Genomic DNA, 23,091 nt, shown 5'->3' with positions numbered 1-23,091 from the left:
GGCAAGGGATTATATTTTAAAGAGGTTTGTGGCTTTGTGTCTTTGAAAAGTGCTCCATTTGCTGTATGGAAAACTTTCTTTACATCTGCAGACACAGGTATCCAAAACCCTGTGATCAGGGCATACACACTCACAACAGGCTTCTTGTTCAAACCATCAAATGCAAGCAACAAACAGCTGAAGTTGGATTTCTCCTTTGTAATTTGAGTCTATGTAATGTAAAATATTTTGTGCTAAAGAAGCTTTTTACAGGTTAAATAAATTGTGCTTGCAAAGACACCTGCTCATGAATCTGGGTCAAGCTTTGAAGCGATTATGCAAAATGAAACAGATGTGGTGTATAAAACTAATTATCAAGATGCAATGCCCTAAAATATGAAGCAGACCAATCTAGGCATTATAACAATGTAATATGTAGACAATTTGCACCAATACAACCAGATATTTTGTGGAAGTACATCTGTCAGGACAAGCTCTGGAAGCATGGTATGCTGTAGAGGTATACACAACTATCAAGTTAATTGCATGCAAATAATAAAGTTCTTCATCATAATGTATTTCGGCTTTTAAATCCTGCTTAGCCAAAACTTCATATTGAAACCATATAAAACTTGTATGTGATGACGTGGTCTAACGACTGAAAGTTGTGTTGTTGGAATTAAGTGTTGACAAGGACACAAAAATGTACACTTGAGTTGTTCACACTAAACCTTTGAACCAAAACTGACAAATAAAAGACTGAGCAGAAATAAGTTGCTTAACCATTTTCCTACTTAAGAACTAAACAACTCAGTATCTACCTAAACATGATATGTCACTATAATAAGTTCAACTCTGCCACTTTCTTAACTTTAAACTTTATTATTCAGAATAGTTCAGAAAAATATGTCTTGGTTTCCCCAGCTACATTACACAATTATCTACAGGATCACAATAAATAAGTGCATTTGTAGAATCATTTTTGTTTTCCATAATGTAATATATTAATCTTATTCTTGTACATATTTGGACAGTCACAACCTTGGCTGTATTACTGGTATGCAGAGTGGACCCAAAATAAAAAAAATAAACTTTAATAAAACAATGAGTTGGTTGCTAGTTCATAATATAATTTTATATCATGAATATGTGTACAGTTTTGATATTTTTACATATGGGATTTGAGAATATCCTCACTAGCAGTTCTGTTATTTTGTAGAAATAATTTCATCATTAAGCTAAATGTGATTAACAAAATAATAGTAAATTACAATCTAATCTGATCAAATAAAAATAAAAATCACCTTTTTATGTTGTAGCTAACTGGTATTTTATTTGGAGTAAGAGTAGTCTATTATTGCAGACATGATTATGTTTGACAAGTTATTAACTTACTCTACACTTAAACACCAAGAACTTTCGAAATAGTAAATATCACAAATAACACTTCCAGAAAAACAAGAACAGCAACAGTTCAGAGAGAGAAGGAACAATTGTGGCTAGGCATACTTGGCCACTGAAATGAAAAGTCACAATAATTCAAAACTCTGTTTTGAACCTTTGAATAAATTGAAACATTAATGTAAGATATTAAAACATTCGTATGTAATGTGAAAATTGATTGTTTAATGCAAAGACTTTCTCAATAATGAATTTATGACATTAAAGAAAATTTCTGAGCACTTTTGCCAGAGATACAAAAAAATGACTGTTTCCCTTTGGGAGAAATAGTAATTAAAAGTGTGTGCATTTTGGTGAAAGCTTCTGGTCTAAACTGTCCTGATGGTAAATATATTACTGTATGTAATTATAGGCTTTAGTACCTTTATAAATTAATGGGACATTCCATTCATGCAAAAACAGAGTAATGGAAAGGTTGTTTGTGCTTGGCACCACTTTCAGTGCCTTGAAAAATAATTCATAACCCTTCAACTTGCTTTTCATTTTGTATCATTGGAAATATGAACATATATGCATTTTATTGCAATTTATGTGACAGACCAACCTAAAGTAAAGCATAACTGTTAAGGCAAGGAAAATGACATCTGATATTCAAACTTTTTTTTTCAACAAAGAAATGCAGTATGTTTTTGTGCTTACACCTCTCTCTCCTAAGTTACTCTGATACACCCAGATAAAATCCAGCACAAGTTGCTTTGAAATAGAGTGTAGCTGTTATAACATAAAATGATCCAGTGCTGAATAATTGACCTTAAAATAACAGTTTCTTTTAAGTAATAAACATTGTCAACAAAAATTCCTCATTTTAACAGGATGACATTGATAGTCATTAACAATGAACTTGTCAGTTGACAGTTGTAGCTTAATCTAATTGCTGAAATTATGTGTGTCTTTTGTAGGTAATGACTTGACTTTTCAATTTTATTTTAAATGATACAAAACATTTCCTAAGATGTAACTATAAACTTACCACATTCTTGTGGGCTTCTGTTGCTGCGGATAAGGACATTTTGGTTACCAGCACGAAAGAGTCTTGTCCAGTTCACAGTGCTGTAGTAGCAGAGTTGGCTGTTCTCTGCAATGTGGACATTCCCAGCACTGATCTCTCTCAGGGACTGTAGCTGCAGCGATGAGATGCCTTGCTGTTTTAACACCAACAGGGAAATCCCACTGAGAGGGCAGAATAGGTGGAGGTGAAAGAAAGACATGGACAAACAGGAACAGGGGGGATATGAGAAGGGAGGTAGAAAAGTTGAGGTTGAATACAGAATGGAAATGGGAAAAAGACAGAGAGAAAACAGGACAGTTTACTGAAGATAAGTTAATTTTATTGAGTTAATATTTGTTTGAAGTCAAGGCATAAGTGCACAAAGCACATTTTAATGAGCATCCCCTAATCCAAACAAGTGCCCAAAAAGCACAAAAATTATTACACAAGTAGGTTTTCATATTTTCCTTTTTTTTTTCTTTTTTACCTCGGACACATTTACAAATTAAGATGCCTTAATTGTGCAGATGATGTTGCAGCCGACAAGGTTCATCCACTTTTTTTGCTTATAAACTCGTATCTTAGAGATGTTACTATCAGATCCTTAGAAGCACATGACAAAGCATTTATTTCTTAATTATTTTCCCCAATAAAACATTTGCTAGTTTTAAAGCGTCCCTTTTACGATCAGGAAATCTAAAGTAAACATATTTCATGTACTGTATCTCATATGAGGGAATGTTGTAAGTCCTTATAAAATATTTTTTCTACACCAGATAAACTCTGTACATTATATGAATCCCTGAGCTGTTTTATATTATGCATCATTACAGTCAAATTTTTGTCAAATGTGACTGTAATTGCAGTCAAATTTCATAACCATTTGTAAAATGGGATTGTGTGTTCCTAATTTGTTAAATTACATAAATGGACAAGGCAATGTGTTCCCAATCTCAAAACATGTTTCAAAAAAATTGTCGGGACAATAATATTCTATTCTACAATATTCTACAAGATGAAACCAAATTGTGGCTCTGAATTTTTACCCTTCTTTGCTTATTTATTTATTGATACATCAATAAATAAAAACTACATTGGAGTTTGTTCTCTTTAAAATAATTCTACTTTTAAAATTATATCTAAATAGACAGATAGATAGATAGATAGATAGATAGATAGATAGATAGATAGATAGATAGATAGATAGATAGATAGATAGATATTTTTTTTAATTATTTATTTACTTATTTAGTTAGTGGGGATCAAACCAGCAACCCACTGATCACAGGGCAAACTCCTACCACCGTCGCCACCATATTGTCTAAAGTGCAAATAAATGACCACAATGTGAAGCAGTTAAACAACCTCTTTGCCTTTATTTACTTTTGTTTTTAAAAGTTTTCCCCCATATTTTGTTCCTTTTGCTCCACTTACAGTTTAAATATGACAGAAAAGCAGCAGGGAGTCAGAGCCATCAGACAGACAGAGTACGCAGGATCAAGTACAGGGCAAAGGTGAGAGGCAGCCTATAATTTCTCCTGCTGTTTTCATCTGCATGCAGGTGCACAGCACATAACCACACTTTTAAAAAGATACACACACACACCTTGTGTGCAGTATATAATCAGACATGACTTACAATATTACCATCCAAATGTCACTACACATTTCCAAGCACTTTTGCAAAAGGCAATGAAAAGTAAGTGATAAATAATTATGTTCCATCAGATGGGTTAAAACTACTTGAGTCTCCAAATGTCAAAACAAAATCATGACCAAAACCATTTCCAAGTAGTTTTCTTTGTAAGTGATAATTAGACTTGGAAAAATTTAAATTCAGAGTACTTAATCACATGAAATGAATGTATCCACTAATGATGTATGTATAAAAAAATCTAAGTGCATGAACCAAGCTACATTAAATGGCAATAGCTTATTGATGCAAATGATAAGTGACAGATGTATAAGTCTTTCAATGTTGTTGAGTGTTCATTTTGCAATATTCCATATTATAATAAGTTGGACAAACTTAATGTCAAACTGACATAAAGCTTTGCACAACCACATCCAAAAAAACATTTTATTGCCAATCTGAATCCAACACTTTTGGGTCAGTGTTGAACAATTGTAATTAGGATTTATAAGCGAACTGATATTTCTATTCTCAACCTCAATATCAGCAAAACATTCATGTTTACGACTTAATGGACTGGCTATATAAATGTAAGTAGTTTTGTGAAACTATTAAACTTGCTATCAAAGGGATCATGCAAAATGTTTGCAAATGTTCATTTGCAAACATTTTCAGTTTGCAAATGAACAAACTTCTTTCCTGGCTTTATCTGAGGTCCTCCTGGTACAAGTTTGTTCAGTCATGTTCTCTTAGATGCTTCAGGCTGACATTGTTTTAATTGAGTATTTTAGTCAAGTGCAGAGAGAGCGATGTACCACATTGCTGTTAAAATTGTGTATGCTTTAGTTCAGTCCACTTTTCTTTCTCAAAAACATGAGAAACCTTAAATTCCTAACTGAGGTTAGCTGCGAGTCCTCTCTGTTTGGTGTTTGTACGTTTGGTGTAACTTTTTAAAGTTGCCCAGAACATTGCATTATGCACTTAGTTCAGAAAAAGACATTCTGCATATGTACACTCTGCATATTCTGTACATATGCAGAATGTCTTTGCTGAACTAAGTGCATAAAGCAATGTGTCAAGTTACTGTAAATTCCATAAATCCTCCCTTATTTCTTATGATCTATGTGAATCTGAATGCACCTATTAGTCTGTCACTTTGCTGCTGGTACACCTGATTTTTCCTATTGAAGGACAATAAAAGACATTTCTATTCTACTATATTCTATTAGTACATAAAACTTTGGTTAAACACATATTCCACTGTGCAAATACTGGCATATTAACAACACATTTGCTGTTTCATCAGGTACCTGTACAGCGCTCTTCCCCCGATAGTTACTAGGTTGGAGAAAACACTCAAGTCAGTCATGTTGTCAGGCCAAGACTGGATGTTAAGGTAGCCTAAATAGAGAGAAATGCAAACACAGATAAATAGGTTATAAGTCTAAGGCAAAAGATTCTGACATATTTCCAGAGGTAGCAACAGACTTCAAGCAGTTGCCATATTAACTGAGTGTTGACATGGTAACGCCAAAGACCTTTGACTCAAACATATGCTATAAGATTGATTTATACAAAGAGGATTTTCATAAAAATGCAAAGTCTGACATGTCAATATTTTTTTTGGATATCCTCCCGCTTCTCCTTTGTTGAATCATTTAAAGGATTAAATGAAAAGCTGGAATGATGGCTGTGGCTCATTTATAATTTTCAATAATGGATTCAGAAATATGAAATATTTAGTAGAAGAACAGTGGGTGAGTACAATCCCCAAGCCAACACCAGAAGACAAACAAAACTATGGGTTAGGGAAACAAAAACGAGCCTAAATCCACAATGAAGAGATAGTACAGTCAAGAGAGGATGAAGAGAATGGAAGGATTTAATGTCTTAGCAAATACAAAAAAGCTATAATTAACAGCAATTATTTTAACACAAGAAGAAGAAAACATAAAGGGCACAAGCTGCATTAATCACCAAGTAGAACCAGCAAAAGGTGGTGGACAGCAATTAAAAAAGAAAAAAACAACAGTCTGTGCCTCAGGAAGTATAGCACATTCTTCAATCAATAAATAGTATTTGACATCATCATATTACGTTGTGTGATTTCCTCCCACTGGGTGCATAATATTGTTTATCCAAAAGCGGCTTGTTGAAAACAGAGAGCAATAACCTTGAACAGCCTCTTTATCAGTTTGAAGACATTATTTGATTTGTAATGTCAATCCCAGCTGAACAGCAGCAGCATTGGGAAAATGTTTGTAAACAGTGTTTACAGACCAGAACCAGAAGACCTGAGTGGTCTGGAAGGTTGATATAACAGCAAATCTTTAATGTATTGTTGTGCTAAACTGCTCAGTGATTTACAAACTAACAAAAGTATTTCAAAGTCTATTCTCTGAGCCACAGGGAGCCATTGTAAGGCTTTTAAAACTGGGATGATGCGCTCCATATTCCTGGTTTTAGTGAGAACCAGAGCAGCAGAGCTCTGAATCAGGTGCAGCTGGAAAATAGATTTTTTTTTTTTTTTTTAGGCAGACCTCTAAGGATCAAAGATAAATGCATGGATGAGTTTCTCCAGATCTTGGTGAGACGACAGTCCTTTAATCCTGGAAATGTTCTTCAAGTGACAAATGGCTGACTTCTTTCTCTGAATATGTCAACAAAAAGGTTTTGTTTATTAATTAATCTACTGAGTCCAGGTGTAAGTCCATCATTTGCCTTTGATCCATCCACTATATTTTGAAGTAAACACACATAAAATGCACACAGATACCCTCTAAATGCAAACATGGTATTTAATTGAAAATAGTAAGTTGATTTGAATCAGTTGTCATCAAATTGCTAACAACACTCACTTTTAGTAAGTTAATTGAAATGTGTGGTTGAACAGTCTCTCCAGCACTCTCTACTTTAGCTGGATTAATTTAGAAAGAGCAAGTTTTTGATAATTGTGGGTTTTTTTCTGTGTTGGAACGTACTTTGACTCAGTAATGCATGTTTCCAAGTGCATATGCTTTACTTGAGTTTTTATGCAAACTCATATCTTCAGTCCTGTTGCAAACTCTCTCTCTTTTGAGCTCTATTTTACAGTAAAAATGTATAATTTGCAGCAAAAGAAAGCAAAAAATAAACAAATAAATATATCTATATATATATTTTTTTTTTTGTGCAATTTGTTGCACCTTCCTTTTAATTCTGTTAACATTTACTACTAGTGCCAGAGTTGTATTATGCTTACAACACTTAGTTGCACTGGCCTGACCACCCCCAGCTGTAGATTTGTCAGGCATATCTAATTGGTATATGATCATGAAGATAAATGATATGAATGGCTCATATCTTGAATGCCAATTGACCTCATAGATCTAAAGATACTGCTTCATCTCCATCTTCCATAATGGAGTAAAAATTTAGTTTCATTCTATATTATTAATGAAATGATAATAAACTATTTATTGGTTATTTAAGATTGTGAATGTATGAGAGTAGAACTAAAGAACTAAAATAAAAACTGTGACATTGGGTAACCCCACAGTTAGATTAAAGGATGGTATATTAATAAAGGTATTTACATTTGACACAATCTGTTCATCAGCACATTTTCAAATAAAGTTGTGAACTCCACATGATAAGATACCACATGAACCCATAAGGGTTTCCATAAACCCTTATGGAAAATTGTACAACTTGATTACTCACTTGTTGCCCTCTTTGAATAAGCTATGACCTGGTGGGACATATTTTAAGATCCATGGAAATACGGTTCAAAGGGAAAAAAATGAAGAGTAAAAGATGAAGGAGTGAGAGTGGATGGTAACAGATGTCCTCCTATCCTACTCATTTGGAAGCTTAGGCGGTGTTATTGTGACCTAAGGGTCAGAAAGCCAGGTTGACTTCTTCTGTCAGATGCCATATTTTCTTGACAGCTCAGGGAGACGACAAGTTGTGCTGACACAAATGTCTAAGTACATGGCCACAGGTTTATGCCCCATCAACTGCTCTCAGCCAGCCATCACTCACCAAAAAATAGAATAAATAAATAAACACACCTTTAATATACATACATTAAGAACCTGGTTGCCACTATTATTAAGTCTAAAGTCTCAAAATAAAGTAATATGTTTTTTTATTAATATTATCTTATTTTTAATTCCAATTTAATTCAAGCACATTTATTCTATGGATATAGTAGTCATAATCCGAGTGTCCTAAATCATCAGGTAGCTTCTGCTGTCAATGCCCTGGACGACCCCTTTTTGTCAACAGGGCAGCACTTCTTCTCCTATAACATTTCATAGTGATGGATTATACACTTTAGAGTTTCACTTAACTATTTTACTTTGCACAAATCCCTAAATCGGGGGTGTCCAAAGTGCTGCCAAGGTACCACTGCTGACCCTTTGGAGGGTCATGTGTAGCAATTAATCACAATTAAAGAATGTAAGTAATTTGGCCTGCCAGCACAGATGATTAATGGAGACTGGCAATAAAACATTTTAGAACAAGATTTTCACAGACAAATTATTGTTTTGCAAAATGTTAAAATGCTCTACCATTCAACATGTCAAATTCAAAGCCCAGGGTCAGTTTTTTTTTTTTTTATCTGTATACTGTCAATTTAAATCAGTGTAAAAAGATGTTCGATATATTTGGTCTCATTTTCAGTTCTCGAGTGCCACAATCATAATATAAAAAATGTCCAGGCCATTCTGTTCTCGTGTTCGACTTTGTGTAATCTTCATGAGAAATGCACACTGAATGTTTTTTAAAGCTTAACCCTCAACAATCTAGTCAACTCAGACTCCATAAGGACCAAATTTAACATCTGACTTATTGTCACTCTGTCACTTAATTTTCTGGTGCTTGAGATTTATTTAATTGAGCTTCTCCTATTATGCACTTACATGATAGATTAAAAACATTACTAAGAATATATAAAATCTGTTGCCACATATGTGTTTTTATTTTAGGAGGGAAGGTGACATCACAGATACAGGCTGTAATGTTCTGCTGGCACTGCTGCATGTCTGGGCTGGAAAAATGACAGCAAACACAAAGCTCAAAAGTGGCAGCGGCACAGGAGAGCTGGACAATTACCGATGCACACCGCATGTTCTGGATCTTTTCTTCATAGTGCGTGAAGGGAGAGTAGGGACTGAGGGACTCAAGGCTAGAGAGCCCCCAAGGGAGAAGCAGAGGAGAGACAGAAGAGATTGAAAGTCTCATATAATATTCATCTTATGCTGCGTTGTCTGTCCTTGGGGTGGACAGTCTCAAGAGAAGGGAGAGGTTTGACTTGAGCAAACAAACACAAACCCAGCTGAACTGCATACATCCTAAAAATGTTATAAATGGTAAGGCTAAAAGAATAACATTATAGTGATGAAGTTGGCATATCGTTATGCAGAGATGAATATGTACTAACCTGTGATTTCCCGAACAGTCCGGAACACGTTGAGTTTTTCTGGATCTAAAGGTCCAATGTTGTGATAGACATCCCTATGAGAGACAATTATATATTAAAATGTAAAAAAAAAATATAGAATAGAAAAAGACAAAACAATGAAGAAATTACTACCTTAATTTATTGTGGTACAAAAATGAACAAGGAATGCAAAGACGCTTGTCTTTTGCTTTCCTTGTTCATATGTGTGATTTTATGCTTCTATCATGCTCAAAATAAAATAAATAATTGTTTACTTAAAATTGTGTTCACCACCAGATTTTATAACCATACAGAAAGTGAATTGCTTGCACAGTCAGGTTTGAAATATTTAGAGCAAAGTCAGATAAAAAAGAGAAAAAAGGTAAAGTACTTTTGAAGTCCTCTGCACTTGCATTGACACTGCAGTTAAACGTGGTGGCAAATCCAGTTGGGTGGAAATAATATGGACAGTGAAAATAAAACTATTTCTTTTCCTTTAAAACCAGATACTTTGTTGATGTATACACCCTAATATTATTTCTTGCCATTAGTTACAAGCCAGCATGACAAGTTTCTCAGTTAATCTGGTTAATTGTTATAAGCGTTTCATAAAAGAGTTAGTGACTGTTTTAGATTCATTACATTTTTTCAGACATTGGCAGTTCAATGCTTGTCGACAAACAACTGATGTGTAATTGTTTCCACATAATGTTCACTGTATTGGTAGAAGTGATGTGGGTGGGTTGGAGTGGGATCATTTTCTCAATTTTCAACAACTACCATCACCATTTTAAAGATGAACTTCAGTACCAAATGGTGCATCTGAGACTTTTAACGACTCTAAACACTGTTTTAATAGGCTGAATCACCTCACCCTTTAATCCCAGTAATAAGGAACACCAGGTTGCCATTGATTTTGGTGCAGTTGACAAAGTTGTCAATGTTGCTTGAGTCCACTGTCTGAGCTGTCTGGAGGCTGGCTGTGCCTATTCCATCACATGCTGCACAACACAGAGATAAAAAATAAGTTTCATTCAATTGATTATTTTATTATTTATGTAAACATACAACAAAAATATTAATTTATAGTTTGTTAATAATGTGAATTTTGAAACCAAGTTCCAACATGGTTCCTATATAGAAACAAACAGAAAAAAAATACAGGCTACATGGACTATGAATTATAAGAAACATGTCATTGGATTATTTGAAATGCCAACTAACCATTAGTGATTGAAAAAATGCACATTCAACTATTAATAAACAACTGAAATGTACATTACCTTTGCCTTAATAATGTCCCTTTGAAATGTGTTTATTTTTAAGTTGAGAAATTGCTAAATAAATAGAGACATGACAAATACTACCATCTGTCTGTAATGATTACAACTTTGGCCATTTCTTTTATTTTACCTTTTGGGCAGATATCCGTGCAAGGGATGCACATCTTAATGCGGTTCTCCTCCACCTCCATCTTGTTACTAGGGCATGCTCTTACACAGGAGCTGTGGTCCACCACAAAGTTATCTGGGGAAAAAAAAACAAGTCACTGTAAATGTCAAATACAAATGTCTGCTGTTTGTTACACAAGAACACATGGTAAAATAAGTGGTAGAGGAGTCTAGGTAATCACACTGCAGAAAAGTCACTTTGGTTTAACTTTTTCCAGGAATGAAAAACTGAACTTTCAGGAATGTGGAAAAAAAACATCAAAAGGCAGAACAGTTGTTAAAATTTTATTATTTCAATATATTTTTATTAAAACAATAAAGGTGAATCCCTTTTAAAAAAAACATTAGAGCAAATAAATACAAGATATTTTATCAACTAATACCTCACGTTTTGTTGAAGCTCACAGAACAAATACTGATAAAAGTATTTAATATCACTATACTGTTTCTTAAAACAAGATTTTAAGGACTTCTGATCTGAATACTCTTCATTTTAGAGTATATTTTTGAAAGTAAACATTGAAGTATATTTTTATTTTCACACCCAACATACATGAGCTTCTCTCATCTGACATTGGGTTGTGGTTAGCAAGCAACATTAACAGCAACAACAACAATAACGATTCAAATTCAACATTTCTTTATTGACCCTATAGGGCAGGGGTCCCCAAACTTTCTCCTGTGAGGGCCACATAACTTGTCCCTTCTCTGATGGGGGGCCGGGGTCAGTTTGTAACAGAAAAGTGTGACGATTGTAAGAGTGCTAAACATAAAAATGTATTGTTTTTCAGAAAGCACAATCAAATAACCTTTTCTGGATTCCTCAGAGAACAAAAGTCAGGAAATAACACTATTTATGAAATAAATAATAACCAAATAACACTGGGTTCTCCACATAAAAAAAAGAGTTAGGGTCAATTATATGCATGTATAAAATAGTTACTAACTAATAGTTAATAATAAATAAAGTTCATTACTAAGGAACATTTTATTGCAAAAGTCCAACTTATCAAATAAAAATGCACATATATGAAAATACTCTGGTATTGTTCAGGGGGCCGGACCAAATGTGGAGGCGGGCCGCAGTTTGGGGACCACTGCTATAGGGGAATAAAACAAAAATGATAATCTTGTTTTTACTATATATGAGAAAATAAAATGTAATTATCAGCCATGGTTTTATGGCTCTAAATATTTTAACAATTAGGTAAAATATGCATTTTTATTTGTGCCAAAACACTTTCTACGTTTGCACTAAGTCACATTCCACACCTGCTGGTTGGCCTTTTCACTCATGCTGTGAGCACTGTTAGTTGCTTACAATTAACTGTGGGCTCAGTAACTGGAGAGTGGCTACTAGGGCTACGTATGCTGGTGTACACAATAAAAACACTACAAGCTGATGTCACAATCATACAAATTAAAAAGAATTATTACCATTTATGTATTTTTCAACATCATTTACAACAATTTCAGAACAAGACAGCTTCTTGGTTAAGAATAAGACACTTTTTATATAGTTTCCAAAAGGACATTGATTAGTAGCAGTACAATTTTGATTGCAAAAACCACACAGAGTGATCATAAAAGGATATTTTTTTCAGTGATAATATGTTGTCTGTATTTGTACTCAACCCCCTGCTATCTCCCTCTCCCCCACATTACCCCCCTGCAATAACAGCTGATGGTCTTTGTAAAATACCACAAGCTTAAACGGACTGGATGTAAACCCTCTTTAAATAGTACATTTAATTAATTTCTTACCTGAAGTAATGACGTTGACTATAGTTTGTTACACATGGAGATACTTTAATCAAATCCATTCTAGTGCAGCTCTTGCTGTTTTGCTTAAAGGTGAACCTAAATTTCAGTCATAGGTTTTTTGCACCTTCTAACAAGTTTTGTTGTCCTGTATTTAGTTACATTCACCTTCCTATCAATTCTGCCCAGTTTCTCTGCCCCCAGCATGATGCTGCCGGCACCACTAGTTTTCTTTCTTACAGTGATACAAGCCAGGACGTAATTTCACCAGACCGCCTTCTTCCAAATATTTTCTGCTTTCCTTCATGGCTTTATGGCAAGCTTTAAATATGACTTATTTTGCCTCTTATTAGATCATGGCTGTCATCTTGAAACTATTTCATGGAGGCCAGAATTGTGAAGTGCATAATTAATAGTTATCTTGCAAACAGTCTTTTCTTTTGAGATATACAGTAGATCTCTACTCTGAAGAATGCTTTCTCTTCAAACCCATCATTTTAGGGTGGAAAGATTTGTTGTGGTAAACTTGGAGCCCTTTAGTTCACTTAATGTTTGTATTTACCCAAGTTTATCTCTGTCCAGTATGGTGTGTTTTTTTGTTTGGTTTTGTAATGTTCTTTGTTCACCAGGGTTCTCTATCAAATCTTTGATTCTTTCACAAAACAACTGAATTTAAATTGAAAGTAAAGAACACACAGGTGGACTCTAATTAACTAACTGATCAGGGAGACTTCGGTTGGACAAAATTTTATTTTGGAGTACTAGAGGGGCAGAGGATACAAATACAGGCCACATACTAGGATGTTAATTTGCAAAATATATTACATAAAAATATATTATTTTTCACACCGTTTCAAATTTACACACTACTTTGTTTTGGTGTACCAGATCAAATCCCAATTAATACATTGAGGTTATTGATTGTAGTATCACAAATTTTGAAAAAATTCAGTTGTATGAATAAGTCTGCAAGGCACAGCAGACATCTATTTGTATACTCAGGTGGGGGAACTTACGAGGACACTTCTTGACACAGAAGGCTCCATAGGTGTACTTTGCCCTCGGGTTGTGTTCGAGTTGGAACGTGGTAGGATTGTAGACAAATGGCTGAGGGCACTGTGTAACACACGCTCCACTGTCATTGAAGTTTGTGCAGGCCTGTAAAGATAAAGACTTAGCTACCTTACCTAAACATTACTTAATTTACATTTCATTAAAAAAAAGACACAAATCTTCATGGTTTTGCACTAATATGGTAATGCTGCAGCACACCGCATGAAATAGGATTTGAAACTGGTTACAGGATTGTTGCAGCATGTGAATAAATATGTGATAGTGTGTTTAAACATGAAGGTATTTCAGAAATCTCACATTTATATTGACTACACTACATGTGAATACCAGTTTCCCTCTGGAGTGTAGAACAGCATTATCAAACGGCAAAGACTGAGCTTGTTTATAAAGAATTAATTCATATAAATATATGCATACATTTTTTCTATATGTAGACATAGAATTACATTTTTACTGTCTTTTATTATGCATTGTAACAAATCTTGTTTTAATTTTTTCATTAAACATTTTATTTCTGCAAGTCACAGGAACACAAGTGTTGAAATAATTGTTTCTGCGACTCAGACAATAAAATGTTATTTAGAATCTACCAAAAAATGTTTTGATACTATTAAGATAAAACCATCATATTGATATAATGAATTTGGACATAAACTGAGACTACTTCAAATATGTTTCTTTATGAACAAGAAAGGCTTGATAAGTCATCCTAAAACTGCAGGGCACACAAAAGAACGCTTTAAAATCTGATTTACCCTGCAAGGAGAATAAGACTGGATGGTTTATTAGTGAACCCTATACAAGATTTAACTTTGAAAAATTGTCAAATAAATGTATTCCTATGCATTTACCATACAAGTGATATTTACTGCAAGCTAAAAAAGTTTAAGGAAGATTTTTGTCTTTGAGGTTAATGCTGAAAAAATGCAATGTGGTCAATTATTTGGTTTACTGTATATCAACTAATAGTTTTCTTTATTCCCGGAATGATTGAAAGTGATTGGTTTTGATCAATGTAAAACTCCACTTACAAAACAGTCTGTGTCCTTTGGGCCAAAGCAGCCACCTGCACACTCACGATGGCAGCAGTCACTTACATAGGGACCAAAGCAGCGACCGTCGCACTGTTCAGCACACACTGTCTTAGTTACTGTGAAACCACAAAAGTAGGAAAGAATTAAAAGACATACTCCATAGGTTTTAGACCACAATCCTCAACATCCTTCCTGCACAAGTACTGTATGTGTTAAATGACAATGTCAGATATGTATAATTTATTCTTTGAGAACTCCAGCCAGTAGTGAAAGTAGCTTAACATACTGATTTCTCTTGTCTGACATTCATATACACTAAACAAAGCCATTCAGCCATTAGTAAAAACTTTATTTACACTGAAAAAAAGGTGAATTGACAACTATATTTGAACAGGTGCTAGATACACTGGTGAAATGAATGGCACAATGCTCAAGTCTTCTTGCTGCTACCACTGGCAAAACTTTATAAGGATTAGTGTTTGTGTGTTTGCATCTGATTCTTTTCCTTAGCAAGCTATATTCTGTTATGTTCAACCATATTTTCCTCTGCCTGTAAGCACACCTGTGGGTATATCGCTGAATGTGACAGAGATGTAGTGATTGTCATATAACAAGGTGCATTGCTGTCACAATGGAGAGATGCCTGTCCCTTTCCTCATGTGCCTTTTGCAATCATATGGGCTACCGTATGGCTGCGTTCCTATCTTACATGCAGCCATATGTCAATGCACATTGAATATGCTGCAGACAAAGATAAGTAGTAATGGGCACAGCTTAAATTAGAGGTTTTGGACTCGTGTGAGAGATCAGGGGGGAAAAAAACAGAATAAAGTAATAAAAAATACACAAGAAAAGTTTCTGCAATGAGTGCGTAAACTTGTCTTTGAGGACAATACAAATTTTATACTTTTTTCTGCATAGTTAAATAAGTTACCTCTTTACATGTAATATTTTATCTGCATTGAATTATATTTAAAAGTTTACATTTATGTCTTTTAATCAAGAGTTTGAAAACTTTTCCTACAACACATCAATAAATTATAAAAAACAAAATTATTTTTATAATTTAGTATTTAACTTCTTTTTAATTTTCTCTGATCGATATTGGGTTAAAAACTATACATACCAACTCAAACATATGTATGCATCCCCCAATATTTAACTAAAAGTCCCTTAGCACCTCAAATAACCACACATCCCTGGGATAATCCTTGCTAGATGTTTGAGCATTCTTCTATCAAAAAACGGAAAATGTATTTCACTGTACCGCTTTCTGGCAGGAGCCCACCTTTTAAGAATACAAATTTTAATTCAGATTTCAGACTTCCTAGAAGCTCAACATTGGCATGACTATCGCAAAACCTGGTTTAATGTGTTTAATCCCGCAACAGTCAGTTATGCCCAAATTTCAATCATCTTAGCTGTTGATTTGAGTTTTCAGTTGCAGAATATGGATGCCATGTTCTTTAGGTTGTATATTTTTTATTCTTCAACATTATTACTCTAAAAACTAAAAATTACATGTAACAGTTATATATCAATGTAGAATATTAGTAACAAAAAACTAGAAAGTATAATTCTCTGCATTTTTGAATGCAAGCTCATGATGTTTTGTTGGATGCTCCATTTCTCTTTCACCGTTACTCTGACGAGATACTATCAGGGTGATGGATACCCCCGCCGGAAAAGTCACCAAAACGAAAAATGTGACCAAGAGCACACACTTCACCCCACACCGAACGCACCATCAGCGTCATTCTATTAACGGTGCCTGGACTAAAATGAAATGGCCTGCTTTATTTAAAGACACTCTGTCAAACAAACGACCTAGCCAGAGAGAGGAAAGAGAAAGAGAGCAAGAGTAAGAGACGCAATGTTGTTTATCAATTTGGCTTTAAAACTTCCACTTTAAGAAAAAAAAAGGAAAAAAGAAATAGTGCCTGGTGACAACAAATACCGAAAGAATCCATCTCATGAAATATGCCTGCGAGCTTCCATTTGAACAGACTGAGGACAGCAGCATCAGTCACAGGAGCCAGTGCCTTTCAGCTGCTATTTACATGAGCAAAAATTTACTTGCTTTTTTCCCCCCCACTTCTGCAGTAAAAAACAAACAAAAAAAAACTTCTTTGGTAATAGACAGAAATGTTACAAAAATAAAAGGTGTAAGTTCACCACATTTTGTAGTTAACACTGTCTTCTTGTAATAAAATATTCTGTTAAATTTTTTTATTTGAATTAAAGCTTAATGTCCTTCTACTGAATGAGCATACAATATAGATCAAATGCTGTTGGTAATACTTCAACCCTCCTTGAAGTAAAGGGCTTAAGGGATTTGGCTAGCAGTTACCTCATACTTGCAATCAGCCTGATTGTATTTCAGTTACACAGAAAACTAACAATGTTTTTGGCTCATTTTATCTAAAAATTGAGCTTAAAAAATTATTAATAAATGATTAATACTGTTTAATTGGAATATAGTTTGATCTGAACTCTAAAAACAACTATACTGCGTATTGTTTTTAATTGAATGTCTTAAAAGGAATAGGTAGTAAGTTTGCATGTTACTTTCTGCAATTCAAAAACATGCATACGAGTTTACCATTTGATTGGAATTGCCCTGAAATCAGTGATGTTCATATTTTTGCTTTTTTTACAGCTCTGCTAAGAATCTATCCAGTGTATTTATTTGACAATTGCCTGGATCAAGGTATAACATTTCTTCAATGAATTATGATGTTAAAACCACCAGGAAGTGCCAGCATGGACAGAGTTTTGTCTGGCTGTGTGGATGAGAGTTTTACAGCACTTCCCCTCCCCCACCTGTTTGCTGTACTTTGTCATTCAACAGGCTGAAAGATGTCAACTGCAGTTTTGTTTCTGTTACGAGAAACACACATTTGGGCTGTATGGAAATATTTCCATACACAAAAATAGTCATTGATTGGAAAAAATGTGCTACCAGTTACTCATGCTGTTCTAAACCTACATCTGCCATGCTCAGTGCACACTAGGCATAGTGGGGCAATAAAGGGGCAGAATGCAGGCTAGCATACATAGTTATATAGTTTGACTAAAGAATCAGCTACTATCAGCTTGTTAGACCCAAAGTATAACTATGAAAAGCAAAAAGGTGCTTTAATTTGAAAAGCAAAATGTAAATTTACCAATCGCTTATTAAATATCAGCTATGAACTTGTCCAAGGTGAACCAGCCCCTCCTTGGCCCGTGACTAATTTAAGGATAATGACACCGTTTTCTAGGTCAATTTAAATTTTGATGTTTTTCAAAGAAGCCAAAATGAAAGTAATTTTTATAATTCAACAATCTCACAGTTAACTTATATCTAATTGAACATAAAACATGTAAAGATTTTGTGGAAAGCAATGAAAGAAGATTGGATAATGCCATGCACAGAATGTAAAGCTGCAGACAGGAGGTAAACTGTGATAACAGGTAACCACCCACAGAAAGACAGAGCTATGGCTTATCTGGACCTAGTCAGTGACGTCCTGTCAACCTTATGTAGTGAAATAGTTTATTCCTAACTATCGTAATGAGATCAGAGCCGCAGAACAAACTCCTGTCAGGATATGAAAGCATAAATGAAGATGTCAGAGAACGGAGTGATTGGAAGAAGGAAACTTCTTTTTCCAAAAAACGTCTTTTAATTTCCACTAGAATTGCTTGCAAACTTAAAGAGGAGAAAGTGAATAATCTGACTTGTCAAAATTGGGTACCTCTGCTCGGTTCCTGTTTAGTTGATCACATTTTTATGCAATTTGAAAAAATGCTTTTTGTGAAAACTACTGCATATGAAGTGTTAAAAAATTTATTAGTCGTTTATTAGCATGGTACATACATTTTCTATAACATAATATGGTTTAGGATCCTCCTGCTTGTCACTTATTTGAGATTAAGAAATTATAGTAACCAGAAGGTTTTGCAGGTTAGAGCAAAAAATTGAGAATGAAGTGGAGCTCTATAAAGAAATGTTTTTTTTTTTTATGTATGACACGAAATAATCTATTGCATTGATGTTTGTTCAGTTTCATTTTATACAAAAGCTTTAGCAAAACCACATTTATACCACTTAACAGTGCGGACAGACAAAATGAATGGCTTTATTATATTGATGACTCATAATGTGGTTTGTGTGTGTGATTACAGTGAGAGGACGTTTAATAAAAAAAAAAAAACAGGATAAATAGGTGACTCCCAAGATCCAAAAAGCCAAAAAAAAGAAAAAAAGTTAAGTTACATTTTATTCTGAATTGTAGTTGAGCCCCAAATGTTTCATATGACTGGTAGATTCCGATTTAAATGTATTATCATTTAACCAAAATAAAATATGCCATATGGCCGTAAAAGGCCATATGGAATTTTTTCTTTTCTTAGACTTTGAGCTTTGAGGCACTACTGGTCTTTATTAGCTCCTTAACATGAAAGTGAGCAAAAGCTATACCTGTCTTTTACCGTACTGAACTTACAGCTTTGACAGTGGTCCTCCTTGGGGCCCCAGCAGCGCCCAGTACAGGAACGATGACACTTTTGACCTGCAAGAAAAAAGAATAAGAAAAAAACGATCATCAAAAGCAAAACTTTAGCTAAACTTTTACAAACTATAATCTGGAGTCTGTGAACTGTGACTACTAGTACAACTGGCTGTTTTTTTTTTTTTTTTGTTTCAACTTGAGTGTCTGAGTGTTTTATGAAAATTTTTAATTAGCTGAACTCTTTTTTTTTCATCAAGATCTTGCTTTGGTTTAAAGACATTTTCAGCATTCTATGTGTGTGTGATAATTTTGTTAAATTAAAATTTGTAATAATGCACTGCTTACAAGAAATGAACAGCTACCAGGAATTGTGATAACTTGAATGTACAATTATAGGACATTCTCACATTTGCTAATTATTTTTTAGGCATTCCTGACTATTGAAACACTACCTATTCACCAATTTATACCTGCTGTTTTTAAAAGTACATGTGTAATTGTAGCATTTGGTTGTTTTGTAAAAATAGATGTATTTAGTACACAGCAATAAATAAGGCAGCAGCAAACATAGTGAGATTAAAGCAATGGACAAGCAATAAGAAATCAGTCAATCAATCAGACTTACTTGTGTAGCACAGCGGCAAGGCAGTTCAAAGTGCTTCACATTATAAAAATACTATAATAAGAAGTCATATAAATAACATACAGTCAATAGCACTGAAATATATCCTCAGTGCTGCAACTGGATTTCTCAGTTTTTAAGGACTTAATTGACGTTCAAGTAATTGACTAACTGAGCCTGAATGAGTAAAAGTGCTGCCCTTTGTCCATCAGCCTCTTCAAATGAGAGCTATTAGCATTTGATTGACTCCAGTGCCCACTGTGTGCCCATCGTGTGCCTCTCCATCCTCTATTTGCTACTCTTTGAGCTTTTCTGCAATATTTTCATTTCCTTCATTCGAAGTTTACCTATCTTTGATTCAATCAGTTCCCCTCTGTATCTCTGTGTCTTCTCCCCAGCCTTGGTTTTAGTGTCTGTTTTATTCGATGTTTCAGAGAAAGGTTGTCAGCCCATATCATCAATGCTGAAATTTTGAATCACGTTCTTCTCTCATAAAGAAACCAAAAGACAACAAAATATTGGTGCAGATAGGATAAACATTGTAACAACATAAAGCTTTTGTGCCCTCAAAGAATAACATGAAGATAATGTTCTCAATGGTGGATTAAAAGTCTGGAGACCCTTGATCTTTTGGATGGGGTAGATGACTTACATGGGAGTCGGGGTCGTTCCGAGGCTAACAGGGCTGCAGGGAGGAGGGGGATTGAGCAGAATATCAATGCCATGAGTAGTTAATATGCATTGGAAGTCTCCAGCAAGTGTTGTGAAAAGAAATCCAAGGACAAGTGCCTACTGTCTTTGTATTTTGTTTCAAAAATGGTAATGCATTTTATTTTATGATTTGACAAGAAGATTTAAATGTCAAACAGTGGGAGCACTGCATTAATAAAACTGAAAGAAGTGTATTAAGAGGCTCAATGAGCAAAATAAATGGGGCAGAGGAGGTGACTTAATTTATTCTTACTGACAATCACATCAGGCATCAACCGCCCCCCCTTCTCCCTGACAGACTAAATATTGTTTTTCTGTTTTTTTCCCCCCCTTTACTTCGATATTTCCTATTAAAACTCAATGTGTTCATTAACATGTCTTACAGCAGGTTATAGTGGGGCATAAAAGGGAATTGAATAAGTGGAGATTATGATTTATAATAGCAAGCACAATCAAACAATGAAGTAAAGGATGGATGCTTCCATAGCAAGTCCAAAAAGGACTTTGGAATTGAAAATGTTTATTTGTCAATACTTGATTTTTGATTCAAATGTGATAAACTGTGATTGACTAATTGCAGACCCTGCAGTTAACTTAATAAAAAATATTGAGTTCCACCACTAATTTGTTTTTTCTCATAACAGTCATGCAGTATTTCATGTTGGGCTATAACCAGGGGACAAAATATGCTGGTTTTAAAGAGGGATGAACACTTTTGCAAATCATCACATGTGAAGAATGATTTTATAGGAATGTAATTAATCAAATGAATTGGTTACATATTGAATGTTTATGAAACATAACAACAACAACAAAAAACAACAAATAAACAAAAAAAACAGAGTTAAAAAATGAGATTGTTTGGTCTAAGCACACAAATCACTGAAAAAACTGTTCTCTGCTAAGTTTGTTAAGTTCTAAAGCAGGAAGTTAGACATCTGTTCAGCACTTCAGAAGTCTGTAGTACTTAGAAGTTGTGTTAATGCCAGCAGCACAACATGTGTTCACTCTTCAACTAAAGTCTTTGTGCTCCAACTTATATTGTGAGGTATCTAGCTCTTGCAAACAATGAGAAATCACAAGGAAAAATAAGATACATCTAGTTCTCTGTATGGATGCTTTTAATAATCAATCATGCAACCAACAGTGTTATTGAAGCACAATGTAAGATCAATGCAGTATTCTATTAAACCCAAGCATTGGAGTGTAATGATTAACCTGTGGTTATACTATGCATCCTACAGTGTAAATCAATATAGCTGTGTTTATATGGGATAAGAGTGTCTCGGGGGAGGGAGGAGGTGCGAAACACCCTTTAATCTTATGAAACCTTGAACAGAGCAGAAAATACAAGGTAAATCTTAGTTGAATCACTGTTCTATTAGATGACCTGCCTTTATAGTTACTTACATATAACACTGCTGTTAGTGGGTACCACTATAGGATGGATCCTTGGATACTTGACAATGTCCTGCCAGTGGATTGTGTCTGCATGGCAGAGGAACTTGTTTTGGTCAACATACACACCTCCTTTGAGAATCTCTGTGGACAAAAGAAAGACAACACAGTCAGCTGTGACTCTCTGGATTCTCAACAATGTTTGCCTGCAATGTGTTCAAAATACAGCTTTTATTTTGCTCAACTGCAGAAATCTTTCAACAAACAACTCAAGTTTGAACACCAGCACTATTAATGATATTTCCTTTAGTTTTAGTGCAAAAGAGATCAACCTTTATGGGTTGATCTTTATTGCATCCGATTTAACCGGAATCGCCCTATTTTACACTTGACCAGCCCTGTCAGGTCATGAAGTCAGAGGAAGCACAAAGTGTGCAAGCAGCTTCAAGAAAGGAAAGGAAACTTTTAAAGATATTTTGAAAGACTATGCTTTTTTTAAGCATAAATAACATAAATAACAAAAAGTTGAAGATATAACAACATAAATGCTGAGCTTTATTCTTTTGGAGAACCCATTTTAGTGATGGGAGATTCTTTATACAGAATGACAGTCTAAATTATCAAAGTTGGATGAGATCTACCAACTTTACATACAGAGACAGAATGACAGTTATGACACAGTTAAATACCTTATAAGCACAAATATAAAATGTTACGACACTTCACAATGCTAACTTTTTGGTCATTTTGTTTTGAAACGGTTTTGAAGCTTACCTGGGTAGCACAAGCGACTAAAACAAAGTGTCTGCTTTTATTCTGCTCCTAATGTAAATAAGAACAAATCACAGCAGAAAAGCTGCTTAAAGTAAGCAAAACAGAAAAAACATGATGTAAGAATCTAACACACAGCAGTAAATGAAATCTTTTAATATTGAGGTGGACACAGTTCTTCATTATTTAAAATTATATGCTAGCATAAACTGCAAGATGTTGTGATATAGCAAACTTTTACAGTTAGAACTGTGAAAAACAGAAGTGAGTAAATTGAAATCTAT

The 23,091-nt window shown here is 34.4% G+C and overlaps 1 protein-coding gene across 2 annotated transcripts in view; it reads right to left on the bottom strand.

The window, feature by feature from the left end:
* Positions 1-23,091, bottom strand: part of erbb4b (erb-b2 receptor tyrosine kinase 4b) — a 280,695-nt gene that overhangs the window by 67,183 nt on the left and 190,421 nt on the right. For both annotated transcript variants that reach the window (XM_028023799.1, XM_028023797.1), the window contains exons 4-12: positions 22,049-22,180; positions 19,300-19,365; positions 14,807-14,925; positions 13,718-13,859; positions 10,903-11,016; positions 10,364-10,490; positions 9,490-9,563; positions 5,372-5,462; positions 2,411-2,610 (exon numbers count right to left, since the gene is read on the bottom strand). In XM_028023799.1, the coding sequence (XP_027879600.1) occupies positions 2,411-2,610; positions 5,372-5,462; positions 9,490-9,563; positions 10,364-10,490; positions 10,903-11,016; positions 13,718-13,859; positions 14,807-14,925; positions 19,300-19,365; positions 22,049-22,180 (1,065 nt within the window). The remainder of the gene's footprint in view (positions 1-2,410; positions 2,611-5,371; positions 5,463-9,489; positions 9,564-10,363; positions 10,491-10,902; positions 11,017-13,717; positions 13,860-14,806; positions 14,926-19,299; positions 19,366-22,048; positions 22,181-23,091) is intronic.

This window comes from Xiphophorus couchianus, chromosome 7 (assembly GCF_001444195.1).
Source record: "Xiphophorus couchianus chromosome 7, X_couchianus-1.0, whole genome shotgun sequence".
Lineage (NCBI taxonomy): Eukaryota > Metazoa > Chordata > Actinopteri > Cyprinodontiformes > Poeciliidae > Xiphophorus > Xiphophorus couchianus.
This window is presented reverse-complemented; position numbering and strand designations above follow the sequence as displayed.